Below are 13,898 nucleotides of genomic sequence, written 5' to 3' on the forward strand. Positions count from 1 at the left end.
TCATCTTTATTAGCGCTGGCCGCGCCCCCGGATCACGCTGACAACGCTGCGGCCCAATCCACGCCCAGGACAGGCGCCAGTCCCTAAGCGAAGCCCGGATAAGGCATAGAGTGCCCGCCCCTGAAAATCGGCCAGTCACAGCTCTCTTCTCACCCTGACTCTGGAAAGGAGCGGTGCCGGAAGGATCTGGCCAATACAGCTCTGGTTTTCGCACCTGTCTAACTAAGCGACGGGGCGGGGTGGAACTAGGCGCCCGCTCCCTGGAAGGGCGGCTCCAACAATTTGAATTAGGCCTTTTTGGTGCCTCCCAGCCAATCGCTGAGCAGTTCCTTAAGCCCGGGCCCGCCCACGGCCCCCGGCGCCGGCGTCTCCAGCCAATCACGCCGCTTCCGCTGACAGCGGTGGGCGGGCCTTGGCTCGCTGTGGCCTGGACTCTGGAGGCTGGGGGGCCGCGGAGGTTCGGTGGTCTAGGCACTGCGCTGGCGCTCGGACCTGGCCGGCCTCCACCCCACCTCCCCGCCTTTGACAGCTCTGAGGAGGCTGAATCCATCAAGGCAGAGCCGCAGGCTCCCGTGGCCAAAGTAAATACGAGAGCTCCGTTCATCCGTTCTACACAGCCAACCAGCCCCTCACGCAGTGTATCCTAATTTTAACTCCCCCTCCCCAAACCTGCTCCTCCTATCCCTCCCTGGTAACTTACTACATCGACTCAGCTGCCCAAACCAGAAACCTGGAAACTATCGTAGATTTCCTCCCCGTTCATCTTTACCTGTCCTCTAATAATTCAAGTTTTCCTTCTTAGTATTTCAAGGATTCTCCCCTCGTCTCACTGTTCTGCTTCAGATTATTATCCCTTACCTGGACGCCATCAGTTGTAAAACTATTATTTTATGTCCCGATAAGTAAAAAGGTAGCAAATCAACTGTGACATAATGCTTTCTTATCACTTCGAATTTTTATTTTATATTTATTTAAAGTGCAGGTGTCTATAGATGTAGATTTTTATCATAGTTCACTCTCTTGAAAATACATAAAAAGGAAAACAGAAAAGATTAACATGGTAACAGTGTTCATAAAACTTCACATTCAGACACTGACTCTTATGATTCATTTTTTTGACTCATGTGCATGATTTCCACACAATGTAGTCCTCTGTGCATGCCATCAGGGGCTTTGGTGATGCAGCATTTCTTAAAGGAATGTTCCTTTTCTGTCTCTGGAATTTTCTTCCAAGCCTCAGACACCCATTTGGCAAAGTTTGATTCTTATGAGCCAGTATGACAAATACAGTATGACTGTTCTGGCTAATAGTTATAGTCAAACATCCCAATTTAGATGTTAAAATGAAAAAAAAAAAGTGCCAAGTGCCTCTTAAAATTAATGAAATATAATATCTTTCTGTTTCATCTTGCCCTCACTTATAACCATCCTCTAAGAAACCACCAGGATGGTCTACCCAAATGTTACAACACTGCTTAAAACCTTTAAACAGTTAGAAACACAATGTATTGATCATATGTGTTTATCCCATGCCCCTTCTGAAACTACATCAAAATGAAAATTGGTAAATACTGAAAACAAATTATAAACCCTCAAAGACAAACAGAATGGAAGGAATTGTTTCAGGCAGCATGAATGGCTAAATATGCCCACCAGAATCACATGAGGTGGCAAAAAAAAAAAAAAGTACAGAGCGGTTCCCCTGTACCCTTTCACCCAGTTTCCCCCAATGGTAACATCTTGTTTAGCCACAGTACAATATTAAAACCAGGAAATTGACATTGGTACAATCCACAGAGCTTATTCAGATGTTGCCTCTTTTACATGCATTTGTGTGTGTGCATGTGTGTGTGTGTGTAGTTTTATGCAATGTGTGTGTAGATTCCTGTAACCACCACCACAATCAGGATACAGAACTATTACATTACTACAAGGCTCCCTTGTGCTATCCCTTTATAGCCACACCCACCCCGATCCCGCACCCTTGGCAACTGCTAATTTGTTCTCCATCTCTATACCTTTATTTCAAGAATGTTACATAAATGGACTCAGACAGTATATAACCTTCTAAGATTGGCTTTTTAAAAAATATCTTCGAGATCCATTCAAGTTGTGTGTATAAACAGTTTTCATTGCTGAGTAGTATTTCCATGGTACGGATATACCACAATTTGTTTAACGACTCCAGTTTGGGCTTATTATAAATAAAGCTGCTATGAACATTTATGTACAGTTCTGCGTGAACATAAATTTTCATTTCTCTAGAATAAATGCCCAAGAGTTCAATTACTGGGTAATAAGGTAATTGCATATTTAGTTTTATAAGAAATTGCCAAACAGTTTTCCAGAATGACAGCACCATTTTAGATTCCCACCAGCAACGTATGAGGAATCCAGTTTTTCCACATCCTCACCAGCATTTGTTGTTGTCACTTTTTTTTTAATTTTAACCATCCTGATAGTTATTTAGTGATATATCATTGTGGTTTTAATTTTTGTTTCCCTGATGGCTAATGATGTTGAACATATTTTAATGTGTTTATTTGCCATCTATATATCCTCTTTGGTGAAAGATCTGTTCATGTCTTTTGCCCATTTTCTAACTGGCTTGTTCATTTTTCTTACCTTTGAGTTTTAAGAATTCCTTAAATATTCTAGATAAAGTGCTTTGTCAGATAAGTGGTTTCTCCCAGTCTGTCTTTTGTCTTTTCATCCTCTTAACTGAACCTTTTGTAGAGCAAACGTTCTTAATTTTAAGATCCAATTTATCAACTTGTCCTTTAATGCATCACTTTTGGTGTCACACTTTGCCTAGCCCTAGAGTCTCGTAATTTTCTCCTATTTTATTTTCTAAGAGTTGTACAGTTTTGTTTCATATGTAAGTCCATAATCCATTTTGAGTTAATTGTTGTATGAGGTGTGAAGTTTAGGTCGGGGTTCCTTTTTTTTGTCAATGGATGTTCAATTGCTCCAGGACTGTTTGTTGAAAAAGCAATCCTTCCTCCATTGAATTGTTTTGCATTTTTGTCAAAAATCAGTTGGGCATATTTGTGCAGGTCTGTTTCTGGGTTTTCTATTCAGATCCATGACCTATGTGTCTGTCCTTCTGCCAATAACATGCTATCTTAATTACTGTAGCTATGGTAAACCTTAATATAAGGTAGAATTATTTTTCCCACTTTATTGTTCTTTTTCAAAATGGTTTAGCAATTCTAGGTCCTTTGCCTAATAGATCATTTAAAAAATGCATTTGTGTAAACTGACAAGAAAATAGACTACTTAAAGACCAAAAAACTAAGTGAAAGCTGGTACCCGGAGAGGTAAATTGAGCGCTGAAGCTTGTTTTGCCTTGAGGGCGTTTGCTTAAAAGTTGAATTTAGGCATGGTGACCTCATAGGGTGCCACTGTGGCATAGGAGACAGAACCCAGGGCCTGCATAGGGTTGGAAATCTAATAGAAGGCCCCCACTATAACACCAGAACCCCAGAAGACTATATCCTCATGTAAGAGTGGATTTAAAATATGCTAACACCTGAACTGCCCCTAGGGGACTGCATGGAAAATTTGCTCATCTGGACTCTAAGTGCCTACTAGAGATCTTTTCTTTTTTCTTTTAAATATATGCAGACAATTTATAATTAAAGCTGTGGCTGTTCTGCCTGAATTCCTTGCTGGTCCGAAAAACAGAATAGCAAGAATTTTAAATGGTTCCAGGTTGACAGTGCCACCAAGCACCAGCCGAAACAGTGCAGATCGTCTCTGGATGAGCTGATCTTCAATCTAGGCCTTGGGGAATTTCCACAGATACAGTTCCAAGAAAAATAAATTTTGGTCAAAAATGGGAAACAAATAAGGAACAAAGAACCAGGAGCAAGAGCCAACAAAGATGGAAATAGGAAGTAAGAAAATTAGAAAATCAAGCCAAATAGTTCAATGTCTGATTAATAGGAGTTCTAAAAAGAGAAAACGGTATGACAGAGAAAGATTACAAAAGAAATACAAGAAAAAATTTCCGAATTGAACAAGTCTTTCTGGATTACATAGTACACTATGTGCCAGCATAGTGAAAGAAAAAGAATCACGTCAAGACACATCTTTGTGAAATCTCAGAATATTAGGGGAAAAGAGAAGATCCTAAAAGCTTTCAAAAAGAGAGAAAGGGACTTCCCTGGTGGATCCCTGGTCAGGAACTAAGATCCTGCATGCCACACGACGTGGCCCCCCAAAAAAGAGAGAGAGAGAAAGGAACAGGAATGATAATGGCAACTCAATACAGTATTAAAAGATAGATGATATGACAGTGCCTTTAAAATTCTGAAGAAACATGATCATTACCCTAGAATTCTATACCAGCCAAACGAATATAAGACCAATACGTACCAATATAAGATAAATATAGACATCTTTCAGATATGCAAGGAGTGAAAATTTTTACTTCTCTTTCCAAGTAGGCTACTATAAGATGTGCTCTGGTAAACAGGAAAGAGAAAGGCAGCAGAGCTAGGGAATGGAATGCTGGATCCACACACAAAACTGGTGAAGGAAATCTTTGGAATGAAAGCTACACCACAGACCCAGAAACAACCTGTCCTGACTGAAGTAGGAGAAAGGAGGAAACTGCAGGACAGTCTCCAGAGGGGGAAAAAAAAACCTGTAAAGCATCTGACATGTTTAAATATTTGAAAAAGAATATGAACAAGTACTTTACAAGTCTGATGCGACATGCGGAAAAAATTAGAGCTAGGTACATAGAAAATTATATTTTGAAAAAGAGGTAATTATAAACTTAGGGGAAAACAAAAATTTGAATAAGAACTAGAAATTATCTCACCTTTACGTTAATTGATTTTCAACAAGAGTGTCAAGACGGGACTTCTCTGGTGGCGCAGTGGTTAAGAATCCACCTGCCAATGCAGGGGACAGGGGTTTGAGCCCTGGTCTGGGAAGATCCCACATGCCGCGGAGCAACTAAGCCCATGCACCACAACTACTGAGCCTGCGCTCTAGGGCCCGCGAACCACAACTACCAAGCCTGTGTGCCACAACTACTGAAGCCCGCGCGCCTAGAGCCCGTGCTCCATAACAAGAGAAGCCACTGCAACGAGAAGCCCACGCACCACAACGAAGAGTAGCCCCCCCCTCGCCGCAACTAGAGAAAGCCCGCACACAGCAACGAAGACCCAACGCAGCCAAAAGTAATGAATAAATAAATAAATTAATTAAAAAAAAAAAAGTGTCAAGACCATTTAATGGGGGAAGGAATAGTCTTTTCAACAAATGGTGCTGGGGGACTTCCCTGGTGGTCCAGTGGGTAAGACGCAGTGCTCCCAATGCAGGGGACCTGGGTTTGATCCCTGGTCAGGGAACTAGACCCTGCATGCATGCCGCAACTAAAACATCCCACATGCCACAACAAAGATCCCACGTGCCACAAAGAAGATCCCCAAGTGCAGCAACTAAGACCCAGCACAACATAAATAAATACAATATTTAAATAAATAAATGGTGCTGGGATAATTGGATAGCAACAAGCCAAAAAAAAAAGGGGGGTGGTGCTTTCCTGGTGGCGCAGTGGTTAACAATCTGCCTGCCAACGCAGGGGACACGGGTTCCAGCCCTGGTCTGGGAAGATCCCACATGCCGCGGCGCAACTAGGCCCGTGAGCCACAGTTACTGAGCCTGCGCGTCTGGAGCCTGTGCTCCGCAGCAAGAGAGGCCGCAATAGTGAGAGGCCCGCGCACCGCGATGAGGAGTGGCCCCCGCTCGCCGCAACTAGAGAAAGCCCTCGCACAGAAATGAAGACCCAACACAGCCATAAATAAATAAATAAATAAATAAATTTATTAAAAAAAAAAATGAAGTTGGATCCCTACCCCTCATCATACACAAACATTAACTGAAAATGTATCAAAGAGCTAAAGCTATAAAACACTTAAAAGAAAACACAGCTGTATGTCTTCATGACCTTGGATAGGCAATGGTTTCTTAGATATGACCAGAAAACACAAGCAACAAAAGGAAAAATAGACAGGGCATCAGCAAAACGTAAAACTTTTGTACTTCAAAGGACATTATCAAGAAAGTGAAAGGACAACCCACAGAATGGGAGAAAATATTTGCAAATGAAAATATTTGTATCTGATACAGTACTGGTATCTAGAATATACAAAGAACCCTTCCAACTCAGTAATAAAAACATGAATAACCCAATTTGAAAATGAGCAAAGGGTCTAAATGGACATTTCTCAAAAGAAGATATACAAATGGCCAAAAAGCACAAGAAAAGATGCTCCACTTCACTAACCATCAAGGAAGTACAAATCAAAGCCACAATGAGATACTACTTTATAACCACTAGGATGGCTATAATCAAAAAGACAGGTAGTACCAAATGTTGATGAGGATTAAACCAAATGTTGGAGAAATTAAACCCTCATACACTGCTCGTGGAAATGCAACATAATGCAGCCAATTTGGAAAAGAGCCTGTAGTTTTTCAAACAGTTAAACACAGAGTTACCATGTGACCCAGCAATTCCACTCCTAGGTATTTAACCAAGAGAAATGAAAGTGCCCACACAGAACCTAGTACACGAATGTTCATAGCAGCATCATTCAGAATCGCCAAAAAGTAGAAACAGCCCAAATGTCCACCAACTGATAAATGGATAAATATAGTGTGGAATAGCCATACAATGGAATACTATTCAGCAATAAAAGAGGTGGAGTGCTAATACTTGCTACAACATGGGGAAATCTTGTACCTACACTAAGATAAAGAGGCCAATCACAAAGGATCACATGTTGTATGATTCTGTTTAGATGAAATATCCAAAACAGGCAAGAATCTACAGGGACAGAAAGTGGCTTAGTGGTTGCCTAGAGCTGGGAGGAAGGGAGAACTGATGGTGGCAGCTAAGGGGCAGGGGGTTCATTTTGGGGTAACGTTAAAAATGTTCTAAAATTGATTGTGGTATTGGATACACAACTCTGCGAATATATTAAAAGCCATTGAATTGGGTGAATTGTATGTGGATTGTATCTCAATAAAGATATCAAGAGGTTTTTTTAAGTATAAGAAACATAAGTTATCCCACAGTACACCACTTGGCTCAGTAGTAAACAATATTTAATAGTCCTAATAATGTAAACACTGTCTACTGATTTAAGCCAAAATGCTGATATAACTATAATGAAGAGGCGTGAGGGATAGGGGCTATAAGAAAGGAGGGCATTGGGGAGTGTAAATCCAGTTTCCTAACAAGGTAACTAGTAAGGGCCACCAGCTCCCTCTTCCAAAATCACACGTGAAGAATCTATGGAAGCTATAAGGAATCATGAATCTCAAGAATTAACAAAGACAAAGGCATAAGAATACCTTGGGGAGACTGAAGGCTCTAGTTATGTGTTCAGTTGCATCCTCCAAACGTTTTTATGTTTAAGTCCTAACACTCAGACCTCAGAATGTGACCTTATTTGGACACAGGTTCTTTGCAGATGTAATTAGTTGAGATGAGGTCATATTGTTGTAGGGTGGGCCCCTACTCCAGTATGACTGGTGTCCTTATAAAATGGGGAAATTTGGAGAGACACACACACAGGGAGAACGCCTTGTTAACATCAAGGCAGAGATTGGGCTGATATGTCTATAAGCCAGGGAACACCAAAGATAGCCAGCAAACCACCAGAGGCTAGGAGAGAGGCATGGAACAAATTCTCCCTGACAGCCCTGGTGATGCCTAGTCTCAGACTTCTAACCTTCAGAACCGTGAGTTCATACATTTCTGTTGTTTATGCTACCCAACTTACGGTACTTACGGCAGCCCCAGAAAACTAACACAGCTATCTTGAATCAGCACATGTGTTAGATTCCCAAAACAAACAACAAATATCATACATAGATATTACACATACATGTGATGAAAATACCAAAAGGGACTTGCGAGTGTGCTAAAGTTTTTGACTTGTTATGAATACTGATAAGTTTAAGAAACCAACAGGAGTAGACAAATATGAGTGTTTCTTAAAGCATGAATCACCCTGAAGACAAAAATAGAACATTGTTTTTCTGGAGGACCTCAGGTACAGAAGGTGGAGTTAACTGCTACTCTTCAACCCATGACACATGATCTCCACTTATGCATAGAAAGATTTCATTTCATTTTATAATTCCATTTTTCCTTATTCCCCTCCCCAGCCATAGACAACATTATAAATTGTTTGATATTTATAATTTTGTGTTTTTGCAAAATGTGTATTGTCTTCTGCACGTGTGTTTTTATTTTTATTTATTTATTTTTAATGGATTGATTTTTAAAAATTATTTATTTATTTGGTTGTACTCGGTCTTAGTTGTGGCAGGCAGGCTCCTTAGTTGTGGTGTGCCAGCTCCTTAGTTGTGGCACATGAGCTTCTTAGTTGTGGCAGGCGGGCTCCTTAGTTGTGGCATGCAAACTCTTAGTTGTGGCATGCATGTGGGATCTAGTTCCCTGAACAGGGATCGAACCCAGGCCCCCTGCGTTGGGAGCACGGAGTCTTAACCACTGCGCCACCAGGGAAGTCCCGTATGTATTTTTAATTAACATAAATGATATCATGTTTTAAATCTCATTCTGTTTTTTCACTCAGCATGAAGTTTTAAAGACGAAATTCATATAATTTGTAAATGATCGGTTTGCTCTTTCCTTCCAATCCTCGTATCCATTTAATTCCTTCCCTCCTTCCTTCCTTCCCTCCTTTCTTCCCTTTTTTTTATAACACTGACTAGTACCTTCAGTACTAAGTTAAAGTGCAACAGTAATAGTGGGCATTCTTGTCTTGTTGCTGATCTTAAGGGAATACATATCTGTTGTTGATCTCTAGTATATCACCTTTACCAAATTAAGGAAATTTCCTTCTGTTCCCAGGGTTTTATTTTTTAATTATAAATAGGAGATGAATTATTTAAATTCTCTTTTCTATTCAACTAAGATCATCACAGAGAACTAAACCTTCACCTTTCATAACAGGAAGCTAATAGATGTCTAAAGCTGATAAACCATGAAGAGCAGGAGGGCATATTATTTCAAATTATGATGACAAATACTAGAATAGTTCAAAGAAGTGAAAGCCTTTCATTCTGGGAAGCTAGTTTGGGGGGTAGACTGGGATTAGGCAGGGGATTGCTGTTTTTGGCATATAACTTTCCCTTCTTTTTGATTAACTATATGTATGTATTACTTTGATTTTTAAAAAATAAAGCTTAGGGCTTCCCTGGTGGCGCAGTGGTTGAGAGTCTGCCTGCCAATGCAGGGGACGCGGGTTTGAGCCCTGGTCTGGGAAGATCCCACATGCCGCGGAGCAACTGGGCCCGTGAGCCACAACTACTGAGCCTACGCATCTGGAGCCTGTGCTCCGCAACAAGAGAGGCCGCGATAGTGAGAGGCCCGCGCACCGCGCTGAAGAGTGGGCCCTGCTCGCCGCAACTAGAGAAAGCCCTCGCACAGAAACGAAGACCCAACACAGCTAAAATAAATAAATAAATAAATAATAAAAATAAAGGAAATCTCAGCCACTCCAACTGAGGCACCAGACATGTGAGTGAAGACATCTTGGACATTCTTGCTTCAACCAAGCTCCCAGCTGAATGCAACCACATGGTTGACCCCTGCCAACACCAAATGGAGCATAACCGCCCTGCTGAGCCCAGATAACCCAGAGAATATGAGTTCATAATTTGTTGTTTTCAGTCACTAAGTTTGGGGATGGAATATTACATAACAATATATAATCGAAACTGATACTTTTAAAGGATTTGGATCAAATAAGAGACCTAATCACCCTAACTCCTTTACCTTCAAATCTCAATTTATATCTATAACTAATTCACTTTCTTTAGTTTGCAATACTTTTATTGAAAAGTTAATTTAAAAAACCTATTTCCGTTCATTTCTTCAGGTTTTTCTAATTCTTGGCAACTACACACAATCCAGAGGAGTGTCATTACCATTTACACTTGCCAAACTCTGTACTACTTTACATGCATAATTTCATTTATTCTTCACGTAACCCTATGAGGAAAGTATTGTATTGTTCTTAATTGACAGGCTAAAAAAAACTAAGACCCATAGAAGTTACCTACTTTGTCTAGGGTCACATAAATAGAGTGGTAAAGCTTAAGTTTAAACCCAGACCTGTCTGACTCCAAAGGCCATGTTTTTAATCAATAGTCTACACTATACCAGAGACTCTGATCAACCTAAAAAACCCTCCCAAGAAACACAAATAGCACTTTTAACCCACATAAAAGATTTCTTTAAAAGCAATACGTCAAATACTTTCCTTTTGCCCATTTCTTTTTTTTTTTTTTTGCCATGCCTTGTGGCATGCGGGATCTCAGTTCCCCAACCAGGGATCGAAGCTGTGCCCCTTGCATTGGGAGCACAGAGTCTTAACCACTGGACCACCAGGGAAGTCCCTCATATACTTTCCCTACTTCACTCTGCAAATATTTATTGAGAGCCTTACATAGACTAGGCTCTGTAGACACTGAATTTAACCCTAATCAATACACAATTCTAAAATTGTAGCAACATTTTTCTCCTCTCAGTTGAGTAATGTCAAACTTATTTAACTTGATTTATGGCCAAGCAAATTATAAAAGATGAAAAAGCAGACAGTGTCATACTATGCTTCATTATAGCTAGACCTACCCAGCCATCTCCCAACACATTCTGTGTTCCCTCACCATGTACCACAGATCACTCTTCTCTTCCCCACTTGAAATGTTCTACTTCTTTCTCTGCTTACTGAAATCCAACCTCTTCAATGAAGCCTCTTCTGATTAGGCCAAACGCATTCTCTTATCTAGGTTATTTATCACCCACATCAGTGGTTTCCAAACACAGCTAATTAAAATCACCTGGCTTTTAAAATTAGAACTACCTAAAATTAGAGGAGTTATACTTTGAAAAAGCAAAAGCAAAAGCCTGGAAACAATCTAAATGTCTATCAAAATGGAACTGGTTAAATCATTATGGTATATAACGTGAGGATATAAAACCATACCTAAGTTACATTAAGTGAAAATGTAACTTAGTGTGCATGGAATCCTTTTTGTATAAAGAAGATAGATAGATAGATAGATAGATAGATAATATAAGCTTGTACATGTACAGTATATATCCAGAAAGATTAAAAAGAATCTCATAAGAGTGGTTGCCTCAAGAAGAAGCACAAAAAGCAAGCTGTGAGAAAACTTTTCATCTGATTACTCTTGATTTGTTTTGTTTTTTTTTGGCTGCGTTCAGTCTTTGTTGCCGCGCAGGCTTTCTCTAGTTATGGCAAGTGGGGGCTACTCTTTGTTGCAGTGCGCGGGCTTCTCGTTGCAGTGGCTTCTCTTGCTGTGGAGCACGGGCTCTAGGCACGTGGAATCCAATAGTTGTGGTCCGCGGGCTCTAGAGCGCAGGCTCAGTAGTTGTGGTGCACGGGCTTAGCTGCTCTGCAGCATGTGGGATCCTCCCGGACCAGGGCTCAAACCCGTGTCCCCTGCATTGGCAGGCGGATTCTTAACCACTGCGCCACCAGGGACGTCCCTGATTACTCTTAATTTGAAATGTCTATATATCCTATATGGATGTCTATATGTCCTATACTGATGGACACATTTTTTAAAAATTATTAAAAAAAAAAAAAACCACCCACATAGACCCACAAGACTCAGCTCAGCTCTACAGATCACAAATCTTTGGGGGCAGGGACTAGACTTTTTAAATTGTTAAACTACCCAGAGATTCTGATGATCAATCAGGCTTAGGAACCACTCAAGCAAACCACTCATATGGTACTTAATGCCTCATATTAAAGTGTACATGTGAGACTACAACTTTATACACATAACTAGAAAAGCATGGGGGGAGGATATATTACATTTTGGTTTTCCTACAGTTCTCAGCTCAGAAAAGGTACTCAATAAATATTTTTTGACAAGATTAGTGCAGAAGTATAATTCCATTTTTCTATTATATTTCATTTCAGTGTGGAAGGGTTTTTAAAAATACATTTAACATGATGGCACTGTGGGCCAATTTAAAATTATCACTTTCAATACATGAAGGGCCAAACGTCAAAAGATGCCAACAATAATTTTTTAGTTTTTAAACACCATAGGTATGGCTAGACTGCAAAGGGCAAGTGGTGAAGTCCAAACCTAAGACTATAAGACTTAGGGATGAGTTCCACTTCTTAGTCGCATGAATGAGTAAAAGTAGCATCTAGAGGAAAATAAAGATGTGGATAACAGATTTCAAAGAAGTCCCGTTTTATTCCTGAGAGCATACAAATCCCTTTCCTCATAAGGAAAAGCACTTTCCCTTTCTCTCGGGTGATAGATACACCTCTTCCACAGTTCCCAGTATTCTCTTCTACCGGTACTTTCCATGTCGGTTAAAGCATTTGTAGAGATAGCTGATGCGTTTGTTCAGGTTGTGCAGGTCGTCAATGAACATCCGATTTCCAACCATTCTCTTCTTTCGGATACAACGCTGCAATTCATTCCCCTTCCAGCCTCGAAGCCATATGGGACCCTTGATCAGTTCTTTGGGGTGCTTTTCAAAGTTTCCTGTGTAATGTGAGAGAAGGTATTAGTTCCAAGAGGAGAGAACCCAGCCTACACCAGCTAAGCCTTCAACACGGTTGCATCTCCCTGAGCAGCACCTAGAGACAAGACACATTACGCTACGGCATCAAGAGCACAGGCTCTGAAGCAAGACCGCTTGGCGTTCAAATTCTGGCCCTGCCATTTACTAGCTTTGGAAAAACTACTTCACTTCCCTGTGCCTCAGGTTCCTCACCTGCAAAGTGAAAAGGTTATGAGGTTTAAATGTGTTAATGCATGCGGGGCACACAGAACAGTGCCGAACACAACGTAAATAGCCACGTGTTTGTTCTTACTATTGAAGAAGGTACCATTTCTACACAGGTGAAAAAAGATAGCCATTACGGCATAACTGCCGTTCTGAAATTCTGCACTACGGAGTCGAGTCTTACCCAGGATCCCGATGTTGTCATATACCCCGAACATGGCCCTCTTCTCGTTCCAACGATCAACCACTTTGCGGGGCGGGAGGGTGACCCTTACATGGAACAATCTGGGAACACCTAGGGATGGGGAAGAAAAGGAATGAATCTGAGCCGCTTACTGATAAGTAGTTCTCGGGGCGTCCTACTGCATCAGCCACTTACCCAGAGAGAAGCTTCTGCAGGCCAGCGGCACCTGGCCCCATAGGCTACTGCCTGCCACCCAAGAGAGGCTGCCTGCCACCCAAGAGAGGCTCCCTGCCATTGCTCTCATCTCTCCCCTACAACAGCCCACCTCACAAGCACAGGAGGGAGGGCCAGACGTGGCCTTCAAGGAGAGAACAAGAACCGTCCCCGCTGGGTTCACGAGGACACTACGTGCACGCAACCATCTTGGGCTTTACCCAGGCAGCTCCGGGCGAGACCCAGCCTGGCCCCGCCTTCCCCAGCCACGAGCCCCGCCCTCCAGGTTCCGTTGCAGAGGGTCTTTGACGCCCCGCCCAGCCGAGGCGCTTCCGGTCTGCCCGCCGGAAGTTTTGGAGCGCCGGAAGAGCTGAGGGACTCGTCTCGTTGCCTAGGGCCCCCCCAAAGCTGAAGGTCAAACAAATTCACCCTTTCCTGTTTCCAGAGGGAGATGAAGGTCCAGAACCTGGAACCCAGAGCTTCCCTTCTCTGTGCCCCACAGCAGTTTTGCGCTGTAGCTGTTTTTATTCCCCCTAATCGACAGGGGAGGAAATCTGAGGCTGAGGGAGTGAAGTGACCTGCTGGACGTCATATGGCAGAGAACATGGCGGAACCTGGACTAGAGCCTAAGCCTTCTAACTGCCGGCCTGAACTTGCCTC

The 13,898-nt window shown here is 41.8% G+C and overlaps 1 protein-coding gene across 1 annotated transcript; it reads right to left on the reverse strand.

Moving 5' to 3' along the window:
• Positions 1 to 12,280: 12,280 nt before the first annotated feature.
• Positions 12,281 to 13,479, reverse strand: MRPL51 (mitochondrial ribosomal protein L51). The gene is made up of 3 exons (XM_059934431.1): positions 13,221 to 13,479; positions 13,026 to 13,136; positions 12,281 to 12,597 (listed from the first exon to the last, which is right to left on the reverse strand). The coding sequence occupies exons 1-3, from the start codon at positions 13,327 to 13,329 to the stop codon at positions 12,401 to 12,403; spliced, it is 417 nt and encodes a 138-aa protein (XP_059790414.1). The 5' UTR covers positions 13,330 to 13,479; the 3' UTR covers positions 12,281 to 12,400.
• Between the last annotated feature and the right edge of the window lie 419 nt (positions 13,480 to 13,898).

This window comes from Balaenoptera ricei, chromosome 10, assembly GCF_028023285.1.
Source record: "Balaenoptera ricei isolate mBalRic1 chromosome 10, mBalRic1.hap2, whole genome shotgun sequence".
NCBI classification, from domain to species: Eukaryota; Metazoa; Chordata; class Mammalia; order Artiodactyla; family Balaenopteridae; genus Balaenoptera; species Balaenoptera ricei.